The sequence below is a fragment of the Lepus europaeus genome, chromosome 17 (genome assembly GCF_033115175.1).
Source record: "Lepus europaeus isolate LE1 chromosome 17, mLepTim1.pri, whole genome shotgun sequence".
NCBI classification, from domain to species: Eukaryota; Metazoa; Chordata; class Mammalia; order Lagomorpha; family Leporidae; genus Lepus; species Lepus europaeus.
Genome location: NC_084843.1, coordinates 15,890,536 through 15,915,142, shown reverse-complemented (window position 1 = coordinate 15,915,142; position 24,607 = coordinate 15,890,536). Strand labels below are relative to the sequence as shown.

At 39.7% G+C, this 24,607-nt stretch overlaps 1 protein-coding gene across 1 annotated transcript in view; it reads right to left on the bottom strand.

Moving 5' to 3' along the window:
• Positions 1 to 349: 349 nt before the first annotated feature.
• CCDC186 (coiled-coil domain containing 186) overlaps positions 350 to 24,607 on the bottom strand; it is a 50,321-nt gene continuing 26,063 nt past the window's right edge. Inside the window, exons 5-16 of the mRNA XM_062214209.1 lie at positions 21,204 to 21,416; positions 20,211 to 20,330; positions 17,550 to 17,654; positions 16,792 to 16,890; positions 16,563 to 16,649; positions 15,349 to 15,491; positions 11,876 to 12,131; positions 10,505 to 10,694; positions 9,245 to 9,325; positions 7,413 to 7,623; positions 5,883 to 6,102; positions 350 to 4,036 (exon numbers count right to left, since the gene is read on the bottom strand). Of these exons, the coding sequence (XP_062070193.1) occupies positions 3,953 to 4,036; positions 5,883 to 6,102; positions 7,413 to 7,623; positions 9,245 to 9,325; positions 10,505 to 10,694; positions 11,876 to 12,131; positions 15,349 to 15,491; positions 16,563 to 16,649; positions 16,792 to 16,890; positions 17,550 to 17,654; positions 20,211 to 20,330; positions 21,204 to 21,416 (1,809 nt within the window). The 3' untranslated portion in view covers positions 350 to 3,952. The remainder of the gene's footprint in view (positions 4,037 to 5,882; positions 6,103 to 7,412; positions 7,624 to 9,244; positions 9,326 to 10,504; positions 10,695 to 11,875; positions 12,132 to 15,348; positions 15,492 to 16,562; positions 16,650 to 16,791; positions 16,891 to 17,549; positions 17,655 to 20,210; positions 20,331 to 21,203; positions 21,417 to 24,607) is intronic.

The window sequence follows — 24,607 nt, the reverse complement described above, 5'->3', positions numbered from 1 at the left end:
CTGATCCAGCTCCCTCCTAACGTGCCTGGGAAAGCAAAGGAGGATGGCCCTAGTGCCCAGGCTCCTGCAACCACATGGGAGTCCCTGAAGAACCTCCTGCCAACTGGCCTCGGTCTGGACCAGCTCTGGCCAGTGCAGCCATTTGGGGAGTGAACCAGCAGACAGAAGACGGATCTCTCTCTCTTTCTGTCCTGTCTCTCCCCTTCTCTGTTAACTCTGCCTTTCAAATAAAATAAACAAATCTTTAAAAAAATTCAATTAGCCTTGCCAACAGTCTGGAGAATCAGTCTGCTTAGCAAGTGGTACATGTAAATAAGTAATTAAAGACAACATAAAAATGCAACTTGGTAAACAGGCATTATCTATTTAATAAGTGTAATATATACATAAATCCTCTTGAAAAGCTTCATTTCATACAGAAACATATTTACAAAATGAACAGTGTAATCAAATTAAAGATTATCTATACAATGCACATATATATAGAGACACATATGTGTGTACTCTGGAAGATAAACAAGTTTCATCATCACAGTCAAAATGGACAGCATATGCATTTTTAAAAAGAATTTCATTCCAGAAGAAAAATACATTTTAAATCTGCAATTAATATTTTTCATTTATTTTCCTGAAAACTTCATGTTTGGATTGTTTTTCTATTATTTTCTTGTTCAGCACTGAAAATTTTCAGGTTTCCAGTGCCACCAACTGGCGCTAGTTAAAAACTAACAATCTTAGTGTCAAAAAAGAATTATTCTGTTTTTCTTTTTCTTAAAAAAAAAGTTACAGTAGAATAGGCTACTAGAGTCAACATTCGTAAGGCATGAATGACATGATTTGTGAGATATCCTTACCAGGGTAGCATATATAACATTTACAACGTTCATGGTTTCCAGTGGTTTTTTTCCCCTTCTACTGGTAAATCTCCATCTACATTTGCATGTAAAAATCATTAGGAAAAAAATCAACACACTGCAAAACAAAGTCCAGAAACACACACGGCAGCATGATTAGGTTTGTCCTTTGAGCACTGAGGAGGCCTTAGTAATTTACAAAATCGTAAAAATCTGTCACCTGATGGTCTTTGGATTGTTGTCTTTTTTCTTAAATCAAAATGAAACATCAAGTTGTGACAAGTTAGGAAATGCGCACAACTACCAAGAAAACAGCAGTGTGTTCTCAGCTTAACATGGATTCAGCTTCCAAAAATTCATGCCAGAGTCAGATTTCTGGCCACCTACTTGCCCAAACAAAGTCACCCTCTTCTCAGCCCAGTTTTAAGGGGCTGGCTGTGAGCTAAAAGAACCAAAGGCCTAGCCCTACTTTTACACCATAAACCCCATGAGAAAGGGAACTGACTGCCCTGTCTGGTCCACTCCCCAATGCAGTAACAATGCCCTGTGTGGTGCCTGGCAGTGGGAGGATTTTAATGTGTGTAGTAAATGGGAAAACAGCATGTGGATAGCCTGAACATTTCATTTCAAGCTAACCTGCTTTTTAAATGGTGATGGAACATAGAGGTAACACTGTAGAAAAAGAAAAAAATCACCAAAAAACCCTGATCACAGTTCAAACTTAAGTCTTCCTTCCAAACTCACCATTTATCGATCTTTAAAACTTAACAGGCTACAAATCTTAAGTGATATGGGGAAAAGGGATTCACAGCCAGCATCCAATTTCAAACTAAAACCTAGTGAAGCACACCCACCCACCCACACACACACACAGTCATTTCTTGTTCAAAGACAGCGAAGGGTCACTAACCAGACTAGCCTTTGATGTGTATAAATGAACAGATGAAGCAATTTCCCCCGGACTTCAGGTTTATCCAGACCACGTCCCCTTCCAGACATCCCATTCCTCTGTTCAACACAGTAACAAGTCAAAGGCCGGCTAAATCCTTACAGCGGGAGCTGTTTGTGCATCAGCACAGAAATCAGTGCGTTGGACACAGGCTCACTTTGCTCAGTCCTGCTCCATATACAAAACGATACAGTAGACACTGAAGAAGAAAAGAAAGCCCTTCCTTCATTATGGAGGGGAAGGACAGCAAAACAGTCACATATGCTTTTTAATAATTGCCTTCCAAAACCGTTTAATTATTAAACTTCTCCAAGAAGATGGTGGCACAAATAATAACACTGGAATGTTTCATCTCTGTCTGTAATGTGTGTGCGCACGTGTGTGTGTATTAAAGTGCATAGGCATAGGACACTGGGGATCTGATCCCTATTTGGTCTCCATTATTCATTTTGTGCCTTGGAGAAACAAAAAAATTATGAATCAGTATCACTTTTAATGATGTTGCCTACTCTGAGTAGTCCTGTGGAGTGTCAGCAATGTCTAGAGACAAATGGGAAAATAATTCAGATTTTTATTGCACTTACCCACTTTTTAAATTTTGATAAATTACTACTGGTTAAAAATAGCAACACATTATACTGAGACTAATACTTTTAACAGCTATTTTAAAAATAAAACATCTTTGAATGTGTGAATATACTTTCATTTTGAAGTGAAAGATATTTATGGACATGACTCAATAAACAGAAAAAATAAGAGACTACATTGATTCATCTAATCCTTAATAAATAACCTTTTTAAACAATGTCAAGTTGGTAAAAAAAATGTTAAAACACATTAAAAGGACATTGCCACCATGAGCCCAACTTCTGGAGCCTATACAAATCTTTAAAGGCTTTTATTATATCACACCAAAGCGTACTTCCTTCAAAGAAAAAAAAAAGAACGTAAAAATTCAGAACAAAAGTGAAGCTTCCTGTAACATTTACACATAAGCCAAAGTATCCTATTACAAAATGGATCTGAACATAACGCAAACTGAAAAATTAAACTCAGAAATTAAAATAGGTGAGAAACGACAGGAGGTGAGAAAAACTTCAATGACAGAGACACTGATACTCCGGCAACATGTAAATGTCCATCTAAATAAATATTGTAAAAATCCAAAAGGTACCAAAATTTGGCTCTAAAATTCCTTTGGTGCCAAATAAAGAATTAGAAACGTTTTATTTGGAGGAATGGTATGCTAACTCCCCTCTGTTAATTATATCCTCAATGAAGAATGGTGCCCACGTGAAATGGTTAACAGTGCCATATGCTGGTTTCTCCTGGGGAACTGGTTCTTCATAATGTCTTTAAACCTTATATTTATCTTTTTATGATGTTTCAAAGAATCATTCGCTTTTCTAATGATTGGATTCATTTCACAATTTAAAATATAACTGAACCGTACGGGAATTTTCTAAATGAACATGTTATTTAAAATCTTAATAAACACTTTTAAAATTCAACTATTAAACAATTCAAATCTGATAAAATGTAGCCATGGCAGATAAGGAAACCTGACACGGACATACAACGCCTGACCACTGCCGGTTACCAATGGCTAGCTTTCCTATTTGATTTGGTCTTCATCAAAGTAAAAATGAGAAGACCCAAGGAGTCATACACATCCTTCAAACACAACCCAGCGCTACCATGGAGGGTCAGAACATGAAACTCCGCCTCATCTTCAGGGTTCTCGGTGCTGGTCAAACAGTCCACTGCCGCTGACTGCTATCTGTCTTTTCAGGCTTGTTTTGTAAGTTGAATCACTTTTGACATTATGGATTTTAAAGGGAAGAAACATGGAGAAGGGGTTTTTCAAAGCCCTTGAGGTAATGTTCAGCACTCTGACAACCAGCAGACTAAGCTGTGTGGATCCAAGGCCAGGCCGCTGTTCTGCACCACCCAGATTTCCAGAAAGCCTGCGCTCACACAGGACACAGAGCAATGCATCCAGACTGTAAAGGGACACTTTTTATACAGATGAAGCAAAACAGACTTGTCACGGGCTGACACATAAAGCAGGAAGAAGTTTCCAACAATACTGGTCAATGGCACCTGCTCCTGTGTGGCTTCTGTCTGCTTATTGAGCAAGAGTTTTGTGTTAAATTTTCTTTGTCTTCTGTTCTAGTTCATGCTGGTGCTTAATAAGGCGTTCTATTTCAGTTCCAAGTGTCTGGAGGTTTTCCTTCAATAATTGAGGGGGAAAGGGAAGAGAAAATAGAAACTACTAAGTATAATAAAAAAGATTCAGTTTAAATTATTCTTGCCTAAAAATATTTTGAAAATGAAGCAGTGATTAGTCCTAAATGCTACGTGAAGCAAGCCAGGCACACAGGTATATTCTGTAAAGTACTCCTACTTCAAAGTGATACTGTTCTACAGAAGCCATAGCAATTTTGAGTACCCAAAATGATTATTAACAATAATTTAAATAATTTTAATTTAATTTAAATAATTTTTAAAAATCCATTGCTAGAGCTGGCACTGCAGCACAGTGAGTTAACAGCCACCATTTCCACACCAGCACCTTGTATCACACAGCTGGTTGTAGTCCCAGCTGCTCCACATCTGATCGAGCTTCCTGTTAGTGCACTTAGGAGGGCAACAGATGATGGCCCCAAGTTCCTGGGTCTGTGCCACCCATGTGGGAGGTCAGAGTAGAGTCCCTGGTCCAGCCCGACTGTTACAGACATCTGGGGAGTAACCCAGTAGATAGACCTTTCTTTTTCAAATAAATAAATAAATAAATTTCAAAAAAAAAAAAAAATCCAGTACTATCAGGGTTCAAGCACAACAAAAACAGAATTGCTGCATCAGACAAAAGCTGCAAAAAATAAAGCAGCAAAAAAGTTAGAAATGCCACAATCTTAAAAAAAATGTTTCAGGGGCAGGCATTTGGCATAGCAGTTATGGTGCCACTTGGAACACCCACGCCTCACACTGAAGTGCCTGGGTTCGATGTCCAGCTCCTCCACTTCTGATCTAGTTTCTTGCTAATGAGAATCCTGGGAGGAAGGCAAGTGATGGCTCAGGTAATTGGGTCCCTACTACCCACATGGGAGACTGAAACTGAGTTCCTAGCTTTGGCCTGGTCTAGTCCTGGCTGCTGCAGGCATTTGGTGCGTTAACCAGCAGATGGAAGGACTCTCTTTCTTTCTTTCAAATTAAAATGAAAGAAAATAACAGGGGCCAGGGCCATGGCTCACTTGGTTAATCCTCCGCCTGCGGCGCCGGCACCCAGGGTTCTAGTCCAGGTTGGGGCGCCGGATACTGTTCTGGTTGCTCCTCTTCCAGTCCAGCTCTCTGCTGTGACCTGGGAATGCAGTGAAGGATGGCCCAAGTGCTTGGGCCCTGCACCCGCATAGGAGCCCAGGAGAAGCACCTGGCTCCTGGCTTCGGATTCGTGCAGCACGATGGCCATAGCAGCCATTTGGAGGGTGAACCAATGGAAGGAAGACCTTTCTCTCTGCGTCTCTCTCTAACTCTTCCTAATAAAAAAAAAAACTAATAAAATTTTTTTAAAAAATTTTGTTTTGCAATTAAGTATAATTACATGTCAAAAGCCATCCACTGCAAAGTAAACAATCCATCTAGGTGTCTGTCCAATATCTAGACTGATATCTTTTTGCTATTTCTTCATCTTTCTTCACTTTTGGGGTGGGTGACTGATAAAGTGGCAGCCAACATCCCGTATCTGAGTGCCTGGGTTCAACTCCCAGCTTTGCTCTCAGTTCCGGCTTCCTGCTAATGCACACCATGGGAGGTAACAGATCATATAGCTCAAAGACTAGGGTCCCTGCAATCCACATGGGAGAGTCAGATTGGAGTTCTGAGCTCCTGTGTTCAGGCTGGCTCTGCCTGTTATGGGCACTTGGCAAGCAAATCAGCAGATGGAGGATCTCTGGCTGTCTCTGTCTCAGTATGTCTCTCTGGCTTTCAAACAAATAAAAATTAATTTAAAAAAGAAATAATCACTTAAGTGCCAGAGCAGACTGTTTACTGGTTGGTTAGGGAATGAGAAATACAAATACCTTTAAAGTAATATTTTTCAGTAATGTATCCTCCAAAACAGCCTGTAATTTTCGGTTGATCTCCAAAGAAAGTTCCAGCGTTAATCCAGTATCAGCTGGATGGGATGTATATAAAGATGCCATGATGCCACCCCGTCTACTTAAATGGACTTTGTTAAAATCAGATGCCTCTGAAGAAAGTGTTCCCGATTCTTCCCGTAAAATGTAACTCTGAATTATTCTGCAAAACAAAACAACACTACTAGTTGTGTACATGCAGAATTAACAACATTTAGAATTGTAAGATCAAACTAACTATAAGCATAAAGATGATTAGTAAAAAATAAACTATTAGGTTAGTAATTAAGTATATAAGAAAGGAATTTTGCTTATTAAGTTTATTTCTTAAGCTATCCCCGTTTTTGGGCATTTGACTCAGGAGCTTAAGTCGCTGCTTGGGACAGCCTCATCCCATTATCAGAGTCCCAGCTCTTCCCCTTCCAATCCTGCTAATCGTATTCTGGAGACAGTTGATGCTGAAGTGCTTGGCTTCCTGCCTGCCACCTTTGTGGGAGACCTGAGTGGAGAGCCTGGCTCCTGGATTCAGCCTGGCCTAGCCCTGGTTGTTGCTGTCATTTGGGGAGTGATCAGTAAATGGAAGCTCACTCTCTCCCCACCTTCCCCACCCCCACCCCTTCAAATAAAATGAAAGTAAGTAAAAATTGAAACTACTCCATTTTTGTTCTGTCATGGTACTTAAAGATATATAAAAACTGCTTTTCTATTTTGTTCCTTATTACTCTAATCAAAATGTTCATATCTGAACAATTATTTTATAGTTCTGACTTGATATTTTCCTTTTAAATTTAAAACCCTCTGTATTTTACTCTCTTGAAAGAAACTTTACCGTACATCTAAATTATTTCAAAATAAAAATTTTAAAGCCATGGGGTGATTCTTACTTAAATGAATAAAGGTATTTGTGAGAAGAATTTGGGCACAGCACAGGGTCTCGAGTCAGTCAGAGCTGTAGGGTGAGGAGTAGCCCTAGATGAGGAGTGATCTGATCTGAGTCCCAGTTAACTGTCCTGCAGAGTCAGAGAAATCCCTCTCTGAGTAGTAGTAAACAATCAGTGAGATGTTTCTAAGCCACAGGTACCAGGCCTTGCACTACCAGGTCTCCAATACCTTAGACCACTATGTCCTACCCAATAAGAAAAAATCCACAATCCCATGAACTTCTCAGCACCAGAGTCATGAAGCTAAAATGAAGTAAGCAAAACACTACCTTTAAAATTCAGGTATTTTAGTTTCTTAAAAGATTTACCATCTATTGAACTCTGTAATACCTTAAGGAAAGATCTGTGTCATCTTTCATCTTTATTCCCCAAACCCAAAACATAACTAGGAACCGTAGAAGACGGGGCACTGAATGGCTATAATTAAGAATTCTTGTCTTGAAAGACAGGTTCCTGATAGGATTTATTTTGAAAACAGTAATTTTACCATGATGGTATTTTGGACAGTTTATATTAGCATAATAATACATACTTTGTCTTTTTCCTAATTTCTTCCACCAGCTGTTTGATGTGGTCCTCCATGAATTCTATCTTTTCATTTTTCCGGGCATGTGCTTTCTGCAGCCTAACTATCCTCTCGATCAACATGGCCTTGTCGACTTCTGGGAAGTTATCCACAGCGACCGATGACCCAGTATTTTCTGGAGATCGATCTTCTGCACTGCTTCGAGCATTAAGGGACCCTGGAGACAAAACAAAAATCAAATTTAGATACTGCAATTAGTCTAGAGTCACTGCTCATCTACTTATTCCAATATGGTGTTCAAATATTCACTCTAAGAGAGACGGACACAGGCACGTCACAGATCACATGTGTCTGAGTTTCTGTTTCTGAATACACTGATGATGGGAGTACCAAAAGCGTCTACTATATCTCTGGGGAAGAGGATGAAGAAGTAGTAGTGGAGAAACAAAGATCTCAAGAAAAAAAGTCCAAGATGAGACCCAAATTACACTATAAGAGAATAGGACAAAAAAAAAAAAAAAGAGGGAAAAAGAGCAGAAGAGAAAGAGAAGACAGAATTAAAGTGTGTGCATATGTGCTGTGCTCTAGAGCCAACCTCTAGGTTGAAATCCTTCTCTCCCATGTTATTTTCCTCTCTGTGCCTTGGTTATACATTTTTTTTTTTTTTTAAATTTTTGGACAGGCAGAGTGGACAGTGAGAGAAAGAGACAAAGAGAAAGGTCTTCCTTTGCCGCTGGTTCACCCTCCAATGGCTGCCACAGCCGGCGCACGGCGCTGATCCGAAGGCAGGAGCCAGGTGCTTCCTCCTGGTCTCCCATGCAGGTGCAGGGCCCAAGCACTTGGGCCATCCTTCACTACACTCCTGGGCCACAGCAGAGAGCTGGCCTGGAAGAGGAGCAACCGGGACTAGAACCCAGAGTGCCAGCGCTGCAAGGCGGAGGATTAGCCCATTGAGCCACAGCGCCGGCCCAAAGATAAATATTTTAAAATTCATTTTATTAAGACAGTAATGTATCTAAGACTGTATAATTAATAAATGGCAAACCTGAAATCTAAACACATGCATAATTTCCAATCCATGTTCTATTATATTTTTTAAAATGACAGTGTTCTTTAAAAACGTGTTTAAATTTTGAGAGGAGAAGAGACAGAGTAAGAGAGCTCCCATCTACTGGTTTACTTCCTGAATGCCCACGATGTCTGGGACTTGAGTAGGCCGAAACTGGGTATCAGGAACTCAATCCAGGTCTCCCACATGAGTGGCTGGGACTCAATTACTTAAGCCATCACCTCTGCCCCCAGGGTCTGCAGCAGCAGAAGGCTGCAGTCAGGAACTGCAGAGAGGCATGAAACCCAGGCACCCAGGGACTCTGATACAGGGGAGGCAGGCTTCTCAACTGGCATCTGTTTTAATACTTCAAAATGAAACAAAACATATCAACACTTTTTAAAACAAAAAAGTGTTATCTTTGTCATTAATGACTAAGTAACAACTGAAGCCATCAGGTTTTTTTTTTTTTTAATTTTTACTTGATATCTAGAGTTAGTCAGTGAGAGAGAGAGAGAAAGATCTTCCTTCCGTTGGTTCACCCCCTAAATGGCTGCTACAGCTGGAGCTACGCCGATCCGAAGCCAGGAGCTTCCTCCTGGTCTCCCATGCGGGTGCAGGGGCCCAAGCACTTGGGCCATCCTCCACTGCCTTCCGGGGCCATAGCAAGAGAGCTGGACTGGAAGAGGAGCAACTGGGACTAGAACCTGGAGCCCATATGGGATGCCGGTGCCACAGGCAGAGGCTTAACCAAGTGAGCCACAGCACCGCCCGCTATTGGGTTTTTTACCTGATGAACTAGAACGACTCCCCATGCTGCTGACTTCTTTATCATAGTTTCCAGTCTCAATCTGTTCTAATTTTCTTCGTGCTATAGGAAAAAAGAAATGTATTACTTGGACAATTAGAAATACCATTTGCTCCATCTCATCTCTGATTTTAATTGATAAAATCATTTAGGCAAAAATGGCAGGGATATCAGAAGTGCTTCGATACATTCTTTTTTAGACAGAAGACTACAAGTGCCATTCATGTAAAATGACATTTAGAAATGTTCAGGTCAAATGCAAAACATAAAAACAACATTATGATAATTAATACTGGCATCACTATGTTACACTGAACTACTGAACTAAACTTTTGGAGTCTTGAAAGATTTAAAATATGCTTCCAGGACCAGAAATTTCCCTTCAATTACATCTATAAAAACAAACTGAATTTTTATAGCAAATACTCGGTTATATTCATATTAAGTAAATGCATAAGTCTTGTATTATATTTTTCCTTATTTTCACACGAAGGATTGGGGATAGCAGACTAGGAGGTTGAAATATGTCTTACTCATCCTTGTATCCCGAGCACACAGAATAGATCCACTATAATTGTATGAATTTTTTCATGAAAGAAATCTGGGTTCCAGTTCTACTTGTCAATTGTTGTACCCAGGTAATTTATAATTCTTTTGGGTCTGTGACCCCAGATATGGGGTTAGGTCTCAGGGAATTTGAAGTTAAAGGTCAGTAAGGTAGGATCCAAGTACCCTAGATGCTATACAAATCAATTTACAAGCATGTGTATGGTGAAAATATGAGAACATTTATTTATATGTTTAATTAAAAAATATATTTTATATTTCTATTTTTCATGTTTTTTACATAAGGTTATTTATAAATAAACATATATAAATTGGAGAATGAACTGTTAAATAGCTTTTACTGATAGTAGCATGTTATCAAAGAAGTTTACACCTTGCTCTCAGCCTTTTGGCTAAGATCAAGTGTAAAGAAGTTTACAACCTGCTGTTCTAAGGAACTTTCTCAATTCTCACATTTTGTGTTTTGTGAATAAATACCATTTAGTATAGAAGACAGACTATTCATGGAACTGTAAATTTAGCAATGTGGTCTATGAACATTAATACATTAAAAAGAAACATAAAGCTCTTATCAATGTGTTAGAACCCAAAATGAAATATATTTTCTCTATAAAAATTTTTAATGATTCAGAGAGCAAACAGATTCCAGGTCTAAGTGTGGAAAGCACCTTTTACCTTGCTGAAGTTGTTTGGTTAGGTCCTTGACACTGGAGGCATGCTTACGTCTCTGAGTTACTAAGTCATCCTTCAGCTCTTCCACCTGGGTACTCAACGCTGTAACTTCTGCCTGCCTACCAGTGAGTTCAGCTCGCAGAGTCTGCACCTCTTCTTTATGCAGTTCTTCCTCCTTTAACAATCGACTTTCCTGAACAGTAATAAAATAAAAAGCACCAAACTTAATACTGTTTTCAGTTTAAACCTTCAGACTGCACGGGCTTTGAGACCAAAGGTCCTACTGTCTTCACTCTATTGGGTGGTATTGACTGAGCTCCTCCAAATCCTTTCATGGCAAGGCGAGGGGATACAGGAGCAACTATGACACTCTGCCCACACAAAATACGTGACACAGGTCCTTGAACTTTTGGGCTGAAGACTCAAATTGTTATTTTTTGTTTGTTTGTTTAAGATTTTATTTATTTATTTGAGAGGCAGAGTTACAGACAGAAAGAAGAGACAGAGAGAAAGATCTTCCATCCACTACTTCACTCCCCAAATGGGCACAACAAGCAGAGCTGGGCTGATCCAAAGCCAGAAGCCAGAAGCCAAAAGCTTCTTCTGGGTCTCCCACGCGGGTGCAGGGGCCCAGGCTTGGGCCATCTTCCACTGCTTTCCCAGGCCATAGCAGAGAGCTGATTGGAAGTGGAGCAGCCAGGACATGAACTGGTGCCCATATGGGATGCTGGCACCACAGGCAGAGGCTTACTACTCCACAGCACCAGCCCCTCAAATTGTTTTTGTGAGAAATTGGAAGACTTCTCTAACTTCAAACTACTAAACCATTTTTAAACTAAATAAAAACTTAAAGTATCTTTTAAAAACATAATGATCGTAGTTACAAAACATAGTTTTCTTCTTCTTTTAAAAGTCTCATTTGCTTTTCTGAAAGGCAGAGTTACAGAGACAGACAAAGATCTTCATCTGCTGGTTCACTCCCCAAATGGCCACAATGGCCAGGACTGGGCCAGGATAAACCAGGGAGCCTGAAACTCCATCTGCGTCTGAGCAGGGGCCCAAGCACTTGGGTCATCCTCTGCTGCTTTCCCAGGTGCATCAGCAGGCAGCAGCTTAACCTTGCTATACTACAATGCTGGTCCTGGTTTTCTTATTTTTAAAAGCAAAATAATTACTTCAAGGAGAAATTTTATTAAAAATAACATCATTTAAAAGGAAAAACTGTCATGTCTTATAGCATTTGCAATTACCAAAAAGTAAGTGCCAATAGGAAAGAGTTTAAACCAAACGTCACTACCTTTTTATGTTGCAAGGAAAGTTTAACTTGCACTTTTAGTATGCTGTGTTACGAGCTAAGTGCACACTGATACTCACCAGAGTGCTGTTGGTCTGTTTCATTTGCTCACATTGGCTCTGTAACTGATTCTCGCTACAGGAAAGCTTATCAAATTGCGACTGCAAGGCGCTGGACTCAGACTGAAGCTGTGCATTCTTACTGGTGAGCCTTTCTGTAAACAGCAGTAGCTCAGATTCTCTCTTCCTACTGCCTTCGATGTCTTTTTGCAGGTCATTAACCACAGAATTAAGACTTTCCACTTCTTCCTTCAAATTTTCAATTTCTTGGTTACCTCTAAAAAACAAAGTTTATATTTAAGAAAAAAAATTACAATACATTAATGGTTTGGGAATTTTCATCTAAGGAAATCCTTTATAAAGGTGTTCATTCATTTTATTTTATTTATTCATTCATCCAAATATTTATTTTATTCATTCATCCAAATCGTTATGAATGCCCAACATACACCAGGAACTAACAGCAAGGAATAAAAGAGAGCAAGATCAACAAGGACGGAAACTTCACAAATGTGATAAAACATTTATGATGAAAACACAGAGCAGGTTGCTTAAACTAGTCTAAGTGAGGCTCAAACCAACACTGAAAGTAGGATAGTAAACAACTCAGGTTTCTGGGCCACTGGGTTTCTACCGTGACAGTTCCTCCCTGCCATTGTAAAGCAGTTTCAGTATGTGAAACAGAAAAGAATGAGTGTGGCTGCTTAGAAAAAAAAAAAAAAAAAAAACAATTTACAAAAAGAGGCAACAGGCTGGATTTGGCTCACGGGCCATCATTTGTTGATCCCTGCCTGACCTACAGGAAAAGCAGAAGATAAAGGATGCTCCCCAGAGAGAAACTGGCGTGTGGTAAAGCTGGGAAGAGGCTAAGAGGAGGACTTCTGGTGAGTGACCACAGATGTTCAGTATGGATGTGGATATGGACTGTTCCAGATCCTGAGCACCTGGCACAGGGTTTGACATACAGGAGATAACCCATGGGCATCTGTTAATTAGCTACAGGTGAAATGCAAGAGTGACGAAGAGGAAGGCATTTAAAAAGCAAGGGACAGGTTGTTAATCTTAGTGCTCAAGCAATTTGAAATCACCAGGCAATCTTTGAGGCAATGGGAAATCACTGAAAAGTTCTGACATTTCCTTTTCAAAAAAGAGTATGACAACTGTAGTGTAGCAAATGGATTAGGGAGAAACCAAGAAGAAAAACCAGTTTATAAGCTGTGGCAGTCTTCCAGATGAGAGCCGATAATGGCTGGACTGTGGCAGTAGAATTCAGCATGTAAAAAGTAAATAGACTCTGACATCTATTTAGATAATAAATAGCATCACTAATACTTTGTAACTGGTTCAATGCATAACGGAAAGGAGGGCAGAGCCCAGCATGGTCCTCAAGTTCTTGCTTTAGACAGTCATATATGGATATTACACTCATCACTTACAAACGTGAGAAATATTTGTAAGAGAGGAATCCACTCTGGACATGCTGAGGTCTGAGGTGTCTTTGATATACTTGTGTGCTTAAGGCTCAGTAAAAAAACAGCTGAAGATGATGACTCAAAGGTCCTGCAGCATGCTACAGGAAGCACTGGGCTCACCGAGGGCTGTAATGCGACTAGAACAGAAGGCAGCTTTCTGACGGCAGCAGCCCACTAAGGAGACAGACAGAGGAAGAGTGGCCAGCAAGGTGGGAGGAACACCTCAACGCCACGTCAAAGGAACAAGTCACATCAAGAAAGACCAGTGGTGCTCAAGGACACCAAAAGGTCAAGGAAGGCTGGCTCTTGCCCAAGACGTGTCTACCACGTTTCAGGAAGCATTGGCAGTTTTCAGTGGAATGTGGGTTAGCAGCAAGAATGAAGTACAGAGGAACAGAACACAGGAAGTGGAAAAAGAAGAATGATACAGATGAATCTGTCAAAAGTCTGGCTAGAAAGGGAAGGAGAAAAATAATCTGCTTAGGGAAGGTCATAGGAGTTTTGAGTTTTTAAAACTACAACTATATTTAGGGGCTGATGTTATGATGTAGTGGGTAAAGGTGTTGTCTGAGATGTTGGCATCCCATATAGGTGCCAGTTTGTGTCTGGGCTGCTCCATTTCCCATTAGCTTCCCTGCTAATGGCCTGGGAAAAGCGACAGAAGATGGCCCAAGTATCTGGGTCTCTGCCTTCCATGTGGGAGACTCAGGAGAAGCTCCTGGCTTTGGCCTGGCACAGCACCAGACATTGCAGCCATCAAGAGTGTGAACCAGTGGATGGAAGATCTCTTTCTCTCCCTCTCTCTGTAACTCTAACTTTCAAATAAATAAATAAAAATCTTTTATAAGGTAACTCTATTTAAAGATAAAAAGAAAAAGTAAAAGAGAGGTCAAAGGGTGAAAAAGGAATATCAAGAAAGGCCCTGAGGGGCCGGCACTGTGGCGCAGCAGGTTAAAGCCCTGGCCTGAAGTGCTGGCGTCCTGTATGGGCACTGGTTCTAATCCCAACTGCTCCACTTCTGATCCAGCTCTCTGCTATGGCCTGGAACAGCAGAAGATGGCCCAAGGCCTTGGGCCCCTGTACCCACGTGGGAGATCCAGAAGAAGCTCCTGGCTCCTGGCTTCGGATCGGCACAGCTCCGGCCATTGCGGCCATCTGGGGAGTGAACCAGGAGATGGAAGACCTCTCTCTCTCTGTAACTCTTTCAAATAAATAAAAATAAATCTAAAAAAAAAAGGCCCTGAGAAGGCCAAAGAGCTGGGGAAACATAGCAGCAGTGTAAAGACTGAAGAATCAGAGAGGAGTAGGGACATTCCTCCGATAATAGAAGCAAAGGAAAGAATGGCTCCAGATGTAGGCAGTTTAAAGGACTGACAGCTTCCGTTTTTTCCGTAAAGAAGTCATCACGTGCCAACAGCAAACAGTGATAGAAGGGGAAGGCTGGGGGTGTGAAGAGGCTGAAAGGTTTGAGACAGATGCAAAGAAGATGGAGGCAGCAGCTCTAGGCACACATGGCAACATTACAGGTACACTGATATTGCTGGCAGAGGTTAGTGACTAGCCATTTACAGCAGCATCAAGCTGGAGGATGGTGAGGATTTCTTAGCTACACTCAGAAACTTAGCTATTGGTGGGGTGTGGAAAAGAAGACACCGTATTTGAATTCAACCCAAATTCACGCTCTGCCGAATATTCAGTTCAATGGTTTCATGAGAAGCCAAAGGATATCATCAACTCTTGATCTCCAAGCTACATTCATGCAAAGGTCTTAGATTTACCTATTTTAAAAAAAATTAAGTCCTGTGCATAAGAAATCTGAAAAGCACAGAATCTGAAAGAACAGAATGGACAAAGAAACTAAATCATTCTGTCTTGTAAGTTTCTACTGTCAACGTTTAGGAAATTTAAACCTTGATTTCTAGAAGTTACGATGGAAATTCAAATAAAGAGAAATTTTAAAAATTTTAAGTAGCAAAATTATAAAAGAATTTGGTTCATTAACAGAGGTTGTTCATTTTATACCTTTGAAGTTGTTCCTGTATCTGATCTGCAACTTTCACTTTGTCCAATAAATTCTGAATTTCTGCTTTTTGTCGATTAATAATTTCCTTGTATTTTGATAATTCATCTTCTGTTCTAAATCGTTCATCTTCTAGACATTTTACCTAACAAATGATCACAACAGAGTTAAATCATAAACAGTATTTTCTTATTCCTTACAAACTTTGTCATATAGTGGCTATATATTAATAACCTAAGCTGAATTTTATGGCATTATTAGTTAATATAAAGAAAAATAAGGGGAAGTTAACATCACTGGAGTTTAGTCTTAGATTTCTTATGATTTAGTTTTGCAAGTTTTAGCATGTCACATATTTTTATTCAATCTCTAGTTCCTCATTTAAAAAAAAAGGCTGCTATCTTGCCAGCCTACCCTAAGGAAATGACATGGAGAACAGGAAAGTCTATGAAAGACTGAAAATTACTAAGGGACCCTAAATTCAAGGTACTGATTTTAAAACCTATTTCTAAATAAATGAGTGACACGCAGTGATAATATATCATATTCATATTAAAAGGGATGCTATTCTTATAATAAAGACTATAAGAACAGAAAAGAATTTACTAGCTTGTTAGAAATTAAAACTATCCATCCAAGACAGGGGTGGGGAACCTTTTTTCTGCCAAAGGCCATCTGGATATTTATAACATCATTCATGAGCCATTCAAAATTATCAGCTTAAAAACTAGCCTGCTACAGATTTGTTGAATTTCAAGTGTCACCTGTGGTCACTTTGGCAGGGCCAGACCAAACGATTTTTTAAGCCCAGGGGCCAGACGTTCCTCACCTGATAAGACTATTACATACATCCAGAAGAAACACAAAGAAAGTCTTCCTATTATTTTCTGACACTTATAGCGCTAAGGTCCAATTATTCTTCCAACTGATTTGCTGTAAAGACTGTCTTCAGGTAAGAGGCCCAAGGATGAATTATAGATAGCAAATGTGCACGAAATAGGAACTTTTGGCCCAGGGCCCAGCAAGGAAGACATTTTCACTTCAACAAAAACAACTGATTATGCTTCTAGAGAACTGCTACTCTACTCCTCTGAGTTCTTGTATTTTGGAAATTTTTGTACATAAATATCCTTCCCCATTACTTTAAACATCAGAATGAACACAAAATTAAAGGCATTTACCCCTCCTCTGGAGTCACAACTAAAGATTTAACTACCTTTGTTCTCAGTGTTCGTAGCTCATCCATACCCTCCTTAAATGTCCTCTTCAAATCTTCTAGTTCCTTTATTTTGGCATGATGCATCTTTAAAAAAGTTCAAAACAAACCACATGTCACAATCCACTAAACTTGCCTTAAAATCAGATGGTAATAAATACTCATTATTTCTCTTTATTACACTATCTAGGATATTTGTGTAATAAATACAAAGAGCAAAACTACTTACCTCTAGCTGGTCAGATTTTTCTTGCATTTGTTTTTCAAGTTCTCCTTTTGTGACTCTAAGTTTTGCATCAAGCTCATTTGATTTGATTTCTTCTGATTCCTAATGAAAAAGAAACGAAAAACACGACAATTTCTAAAGTTTTACACTGAGAAAGGTAAAGAAAGCTTTGCAATTAAATTCACTAATGTGAAATATAGAGCTTACGTATGAAAATTAAAAAGACTGGGGGCTGGGTGTTTGGCACAGTAGTTAAGATGCTGCCTGGAATGCCTGCATCCTACATTGCAGTGCCTGGGCTTGAGTCCTGGCTCTACTTCCACTTCCGGCTCCCCTCTACTGCATCCTGGGAGACAGCAGGTGACAGCTAGAGCCCAGATGTTGCAACCATTCGGGGGAAAAAAATCTGTAGATGGAATCTGTCTCTCTCTGTCACTGACTTTCAAATAAACATAAATAAGTAAATATACAAATGCAAAAATAAAATTTAAGATGGTATTTTATCAATTCTCCATGAATAAGAATAGTACACTTAAGATATATAATGTAATACCTACAGAATAGTTTTTAAAATTATACATTTCCCTGCAACTGTCTGGTATTTTTCTAGGTTTTTTGTTTTTGTTTTTTTGCAAACTTTTCTAGTTAGAGCCATTTAGGTTGTAGCTATTTTAATATAGGAAATAGCCTTCATCCTCTATTTCAAATATTGCAGATATACAAATTTAATGAAACAATGGTATTGTTTGAAAATTTAATACCTGATACGTTTTTATCATATCCTGACAGTTCTGTCGTATCTGATCTGCTTCCTCCTTTGCTTGTGTTAACTTTGTTGTTGTTTCTTTGAGTTTATCTTTGGTTTCCTGTATGGAGAAAAAGACAAGACATAAAGTTGGCCACAGTGATGTGAAGAATGTTAAGTTTTTGCCCTAGGACTGCCACTGAGGAGTCCTATATTCTAGCAACATTATTTTATGTCTACAAAAAAATGAAAATGGTCTACATACTTAACTAATCACTAAATAAAGTTAAATTTATAAGAGCTTTCAATAAATTACTAGAAGTTACAAACCTGACAAAAAGCATAAAACAGTTCTTTGAGCACCCACATAAAAGACAATCCTTTGATTTATGGCTGTGGTGTATAATAAAAACTAACTTTTCATAGACTGATGCTGCTGTTTCTGTTCTTCTCTCCTAAATGGGCAATTCTGAAGACTTTGAGGCACTACTTTCATCAAACCCAATTACTTTTGCTCGTTCCTACTCTCCAGCTACCTGCTTCAGTCCTAACCACGCCCAACTCCCTGAATATCCTTCCTCTGAGCCAGTTTTCTCCTCATCCATCCTCCTTCTTTATTGTTCTTTGACTGTCTTTCTACCACTGGGTGATTTTCCAAGACAGAACCCTTGTCCTTCAATTCTTTTTCCATAATTCTTCTTCAGAGAACCAATGCAGTGCTCTGGTTTGGGCTAGCATGTGGATTTCAGAGCAGAGTTCAGGGAGCAGAGTTCAGGGAGCTCCTACTAGCTTCCCTTCAGAAGGGAACAGATGCTGCCTCCTTAACTTTGCAGTTTTAATCTATAGACACCCCAAATTCTAAGAACTGCTATACCACACTTACATGCTATTCTGTAAGTTATCTGACTCCCCAGTTAAACACACAGTTTCTCAGCAACAACTAGCTCTACACTTGTCATGTATTAATCATTTGATTAAGACTTGTTGAATTGGGGCCAGTGCTGTGACTAGTAGATTTAGCCTCTGCCTGCAGTGCCAGCATTCCATACAGTTGCTGGTTTAAGTCCCAGCTGCTCTTCTTCAGATCCAGCTCTCTGCTAAGGGCCTGGGAAAGCAGTGGAAGATGGCTCAAGTGCTTGGGCCCCTGCACCTGTGTGGGAGACCTGGCGGAGGCTCCTGGCTCCTGGCTCTAGATTGGTTCAGTGGTAGCCATTTGGGGAGTAAACCAGCAGATGGAATGGGAGACCTCTCTTCTCTGTCTCTCCCTCCCTCCATCTGTAACTCTGCCTCTTAAATAAATAAATCTTTAAAAAAAAAAAAAAAAGACTTGTTGAATTAATGGAGGAATAACTAATACAAGCCTTCTGCTCTAGGTAGGTTGGTCTCCTCGAACACTACTCATCTCCCACCCTTCCTTCTTGCTGTTCCTCACATGGAGTGCCTTCCTCTGATCTCTTGAACCATTTTATCCATGCTTTGCACACTTTCTTACACTTTTTAAAAATGAATCTGTCGGGGCCGGCGCTATGCCATAGCGGGTAAAGCCATACAGTGCCGGCATCCCATATGGGCACCAGTTCAAGTTCTGGTTGCTCCACTTCCGATCCAGCTCTCTGCTATGGCCTGGGAAAGCAGTGGAAGATGGTCCAAGTCCTTGGGCCCCTGTACTCATGTAGGAGGCCCAGAAGAAGCTCCCAGGCTCCTGGCTTTGGACAGGCGCAGCTGCAGCCATTGCGGCCATCTAGGGAGTGAACCAATGGATAGAAGACCTCGCTCTCTCTGCCTCTGCTCTCTGTAGCTCTGTCTTTCAAATAAATAGAAATAAATCTTTAAAAAAATGAATCTACCATTACTAGTTATATACTTTCAGTTGCTAATCTTTAATAGTAATTGACTTGCACTGAAACCAGTATCACTTTCAAAATATAAGCAATAACTTAGATACTTTTTCAAATACTGATTTTTTTAAACTATACAACTCCGTGAGAAGAGAAAAAGATGAAATTTACTTTTTTTTTCCCCCTCAACTATCATATTATCAATAACTAAAACAGCTTGGCACATAGTAGGTACTCAAAAATAGCAACTGAGGGACTCCTATATCCCAAAGAAATATTTATTAAATAAAAGGAATGTCTGAATAAAGGAAAACTGAGAATCACATTAAATGTTAAGGTGCCAACTGGCTTCATTTATTCCTACACTCAGTATTCACTGAGCACCTACCATGTACCAGGCATTCTCCTTTGCTCTCAGGAAATAGTTGTGCAAGAAAGCAGACAAAATCTTTACCCTCATAAAGCTGATGTTCTAGTGATGGAGATAAATACTTGATAATAATATTCTTAGCACCAGATACTTTTTAGCATTCCCAAGGTCTATTTCAATTTTTATAACTTATATATTCTCCTCCTTCCATTGATGATGTTTAATTCTATATTCCAAAAAATGCCTAAAGGCAGCAGCAAACTCAGGTGTTATAAATAATGAATGAAAAAATTCAATGCTGTCTTTTATATAGAAATCATACAAGGAAATCTCTTTTGAGGAGTCACTAAATATTCAAGTCCAAGCAATTCTGGAAATGTTGCTAAAGTAAGCTCCATTCCTCATTAACCGTCAAATGCACTTGCTCTTAATACGTCTAATTATTGATCCCAAGCACTGCAGTACTTACCTTGTGAGAATCCATTTCAGCTTTTAATTTGTTTTGTGCCCACTTCACTTTAATGATGTGAGAGTTGATTTCTTCCTTTAATTTGTCTACTTCTCTGATGAGTCTAGTCATTTCCCCTTCCTAAAATGGTATCACCAGGTCAGATTTTTTGCTTAACCAATCAACTAATTATTTCTGTATATTTTATACTCCTTCAAAGTAATCACCACAATAATACTGTAATTCAAGGGCTGGTACACTAAGGCCCATAGGCCGTAAAACGGATTTAAAGTTCAAATGATAAGAGAGCAGTAAAACCTAAATCCAACGAGCAGACAGGAAGGATGATTAACATTCGTATTTTAACCACCTGAATGTGCTGTGCACGTAAGCACGCTTTTATGATTCTTTAACTGTGTGGCATTAAGATGAACTAAATTAGTTTTACCCAAAGTTCTGAGAACAAAGATAATCCTCCTGAAATAATAACTGAAAAAATAGCATTCACCACCAAGAAATGACAACTGGAAATACAATCTTGTCATGCAGCTGCTAGGTACAGAGCAACAGTTCTGAACAGGTAGGTCAGCAATTCAATCTCCATAGCCAAAATCAAAAGAGGACATGGTTTTCTGCAAGAAATACACACTGTTCTTTGGTAAGTTCTACATTAAGATTTTGATCAAATAACAGTCTGGCTCTAAAGCTAATCACAATTGAAACTACTATGTGCATACTTCACCAAAATATAATCTTCATTTGAGACTCTGATTATTCTATTATACAGAGTTTTTAAAGAGATATATTAAGGAAAAATAATCCAATAAACATGGGCCCATTACTCATCTTTTCCCCAGCAAACCTTTAATCTGGCAGGCAGGTAAACACTAATGCTCTTAAAAGACAAAACTATAACAATTTCTTGCTCGAGCGTTTTAACAGTGCTACATTATGAGTATTTAATTATACAGGAAAAGCAAAGAGAACAAATATCAAATAAGGCATGAGTTATACCTTTGTTTCATACAGCTGGTGCAACCGGCCTTTCTCCTGAGAAAGCTGTTTAATTTTGTTAGTGTTCTTCTCAAATTCCTTATTTGCATCTCTAAGTTTTCTTTCAAGTATCTCTTTTTCCTTTCGAAGGTCTAAAGATTCCTTCTCACCTCTTACATACTTCATTACCATTGCTTCTTTTTCTTGGCGTGCCTCTTCACATTTCTTGTTGGCCTTTGAAAAAAATATCACCCAGCATTTATACAAATTATTTCTCAAACGAAAATACAAAAAAAATTTTTTCTAAAATATTATGAATGCATTTTTTGATCGTTGCACAACACTCCCAGGATTTGTGCCATGAAATTTTTAAGTGAAAGAAAATACTCAAAATTATAGAAAAATGATACATCACTAGCATTTACTCTTATTCTTTTCCTATTCATTTAACTTCAGCTAATATGTTTGCTATTTTCCATTTACTCCTCCAGATCTGACTTCCCATCTTTTTCTGTCCCATCATGTGCCGTATCTCAGATCACCATGGACCGTAACAACAAATCCCTTTGCACTCAAACTTGCAATTGGGTTCAGCTAACAGAAGGCACAAGGTAGAAACTCAGGAATGTAGGCAGAGAGAGATGTGGCTGACTGCTCGCACCAATGCCCTCTGTTAGACGATTCTGGGGCACACTCCTTACTTTATGAGTGGGGACCCTCTGTTCTGCTAAGGGCTATTTGGATATTTTTAAAATTTATTTATTTGAGAGGCAGAGTTACAGAAAAAGAGGGAGAAACAGAGAAATCTTCCATGCGTTGGTTCACTCCCCAGATGGCCTCAACAACCAGAGCTGTGCTGAAGCCAGGAGCCAGGAGCTTCTTCTGAGTCTCCCATGTGGGTGCAGGGGCCCAAGCACTTGGGCCATCTTCCACTGCTTTCCCAGGCCATAGCAGAGAGCCTGATTGGAAGTGGAGCAGCTGGGACTTGAAACTGGCGCCCACATGGGATGCTAGTGCCACAACCACTATACCACAGTGCCAGCCCCTATTTGGAGATTTATGACATCATTCATGGACCATACAAAAGTATCAACTTAAAAATTAGTCTGCTACAGAAATGACTGACTTTCGAGTCCTGTCTGTGGTTGCCTTGGCTGGACCAGACCAGCTGATTTCATGGGCCTTACATGGCCTGCGGGCTTGATGTTCCCCATCTCTGTGCCTGCTCCCTCTCCTTGTTCCTTTAGGCTGAAGGGTGATGAAGCTCCTCCAGCAGCCCTAAGATCGTGCATCTTCCCTTTTTGGGATCTTGAAAGCTCACCCACATCACTATGAAGGGTCCTTTTATTAAATTCCTCTAGAATCACTAGTAAGTGTATCATTTGTTTTCTGCCAAGAGCTTGATTGTGTGGCAATTTCTAAAATCTAAAACCTTAATTCCCACCCCCAAAGTATCCACATCCTAATTAATGAACATTTGATTTTCTATTATGAAAAGCTTTGTAAAGTATTTTATACTTACTTACTCCTTAATTGAATTGTGAAGTTCACATGCTTATTCAAAATTTTCTGTTAGTATAAGCTGGTATTCCATATTCTGAAATTTCACACAATGAAAAAATTTCTACAGACAGCCTGTGTTAGTAGTCTATCGTAACGAAATATCTAATATTTACTTATAAAGAAATTTGGGGTTGGCCCTGTGGCGTAGTAGGTAAAGCTGCCGCCTGCAGTGCTGGCATCCTATGTGGGCGCCAGTTTCAAGTCCCAGCTGCTCCACTTCCAATCCAGCTCTCTGCTATGGCCTGGGAAAGCAGTGGAAGATGGCCCAAGTGCTTGGGCCCTGCATCCACATGGGAGACTCAGAAGAAGCTCCTGGCTCCTGGCTTCAGCACAGCTCTGGTTGTTGAGGCAATCTGGGGAGTGAACCAGTGGATGGAAGACCTTTCTCTCTCTGCCTCTGCCTTTCTGTAACTCTGCCTTTCAAATAAATAAATAAATCTTAAAAAAAAAAAAAAGAAAGAAAGAAAGAAATTTACTTGGTTCACAATTCTAGTGGCTGGAGGGTCCAAATAGCCTGATACTGGCAGTGTGGCAAAGGTCCCTGTCTCTCTCAAAACATAGTGGAAAGGGAAATGGCCACCAACAGGACCAGGCAGGTGGAGTGGCCTCCCTTCATAACAAAGCCCTGTCACAAGCACTCACTCCTCCAGACCAATATTAATCCCTTCCAAAGATGGCTCCACTTGACCTATTTCCCTTCCACAACACCCTGCCTCTTAGTTTCACCACCTCTCAACATCCTACCAAGAACCAAGCTTTAACCTTTGGGGGATGTGCTCAAAAGCCATATTCAAATGGTTAAATAAATTTATAATTTGCAAGTGTAACAGAACACAAAATACACTTTATAAAAGAGGGAACCCCAGACTTCAGGGATTTTCAAGTATCTAGTGATAAAATATCAACTGATAATCCAACAGAATTGAAGAGAGTAACTATCAGAATAGAGTGATGGGGCGGGCATGCGGCACATCGGGTAAGTTGCCACTTTGGACACCTCCTTTCCATACCAGAGTGCCTGGTTTGAGTTCTGCTAAGCTACTTCAGATACAGCTTCCAGCTAATGGGCACACTGGGGGGCAGCAGATTATGGCTCCAGTACTTGGGTCCCTGCCACCCATGTGGGAGACCCAGAATGAGTTTGGATTGTCCCAGGCCAGGCTAATGTGAGTATCTGGGGAATGTACCAGTGGTTGAAAGATGTCTTTCCATCTCTCTCTCTCTCTCTCCCTCTCTCTGACTTTAAATAAGAAAGGAAAAGAAAGAAGTATAAAAAAATACAGAGGATATAGCAAGAACTCCTGTGCTGTTCTAAAGTGACAATAATATTGCACAAAGTTCTAGTACTGTTGTTAAGTACATTTAGTCGACATTCAGAATGCTACACATAGACATATTTTTTAATCATTTGGGCTTTGTTTCCACTTAAATAGCCCCACACTGGATTAATGATGTCACGGACTCCTGAGGGCTTGAAAATGTGCTTGTGGACAAGGAATGAGAAAATTATACTCAAACTGGCTAATAAAACTAGTTAGATTTTAGATAGATAAAAAACTGGACTGAGAAAAAGTCAATTAATGGTTCAATATCAATTTCAAAAGAAACATGGCTTCATGGTAACTTGATGTTCAGGTAACACATTAGGTTTGAGAACACAAAGAACAAATCACAGCTCTGGAAGAGCTTACCACCTAGTGAGAAAGACATAAACAGACACTGTAATATAATATGATCTATGCGCTTTGAAAAGTCCTTTGAAAACACAAAAATACATTCCCTGGGAGGAACTGACAGGAAGGATAAATGGTGCTAAACTTGAGCCAGATGTTAAAAGTTAAAAAGGATTCATGGGGGCCAGC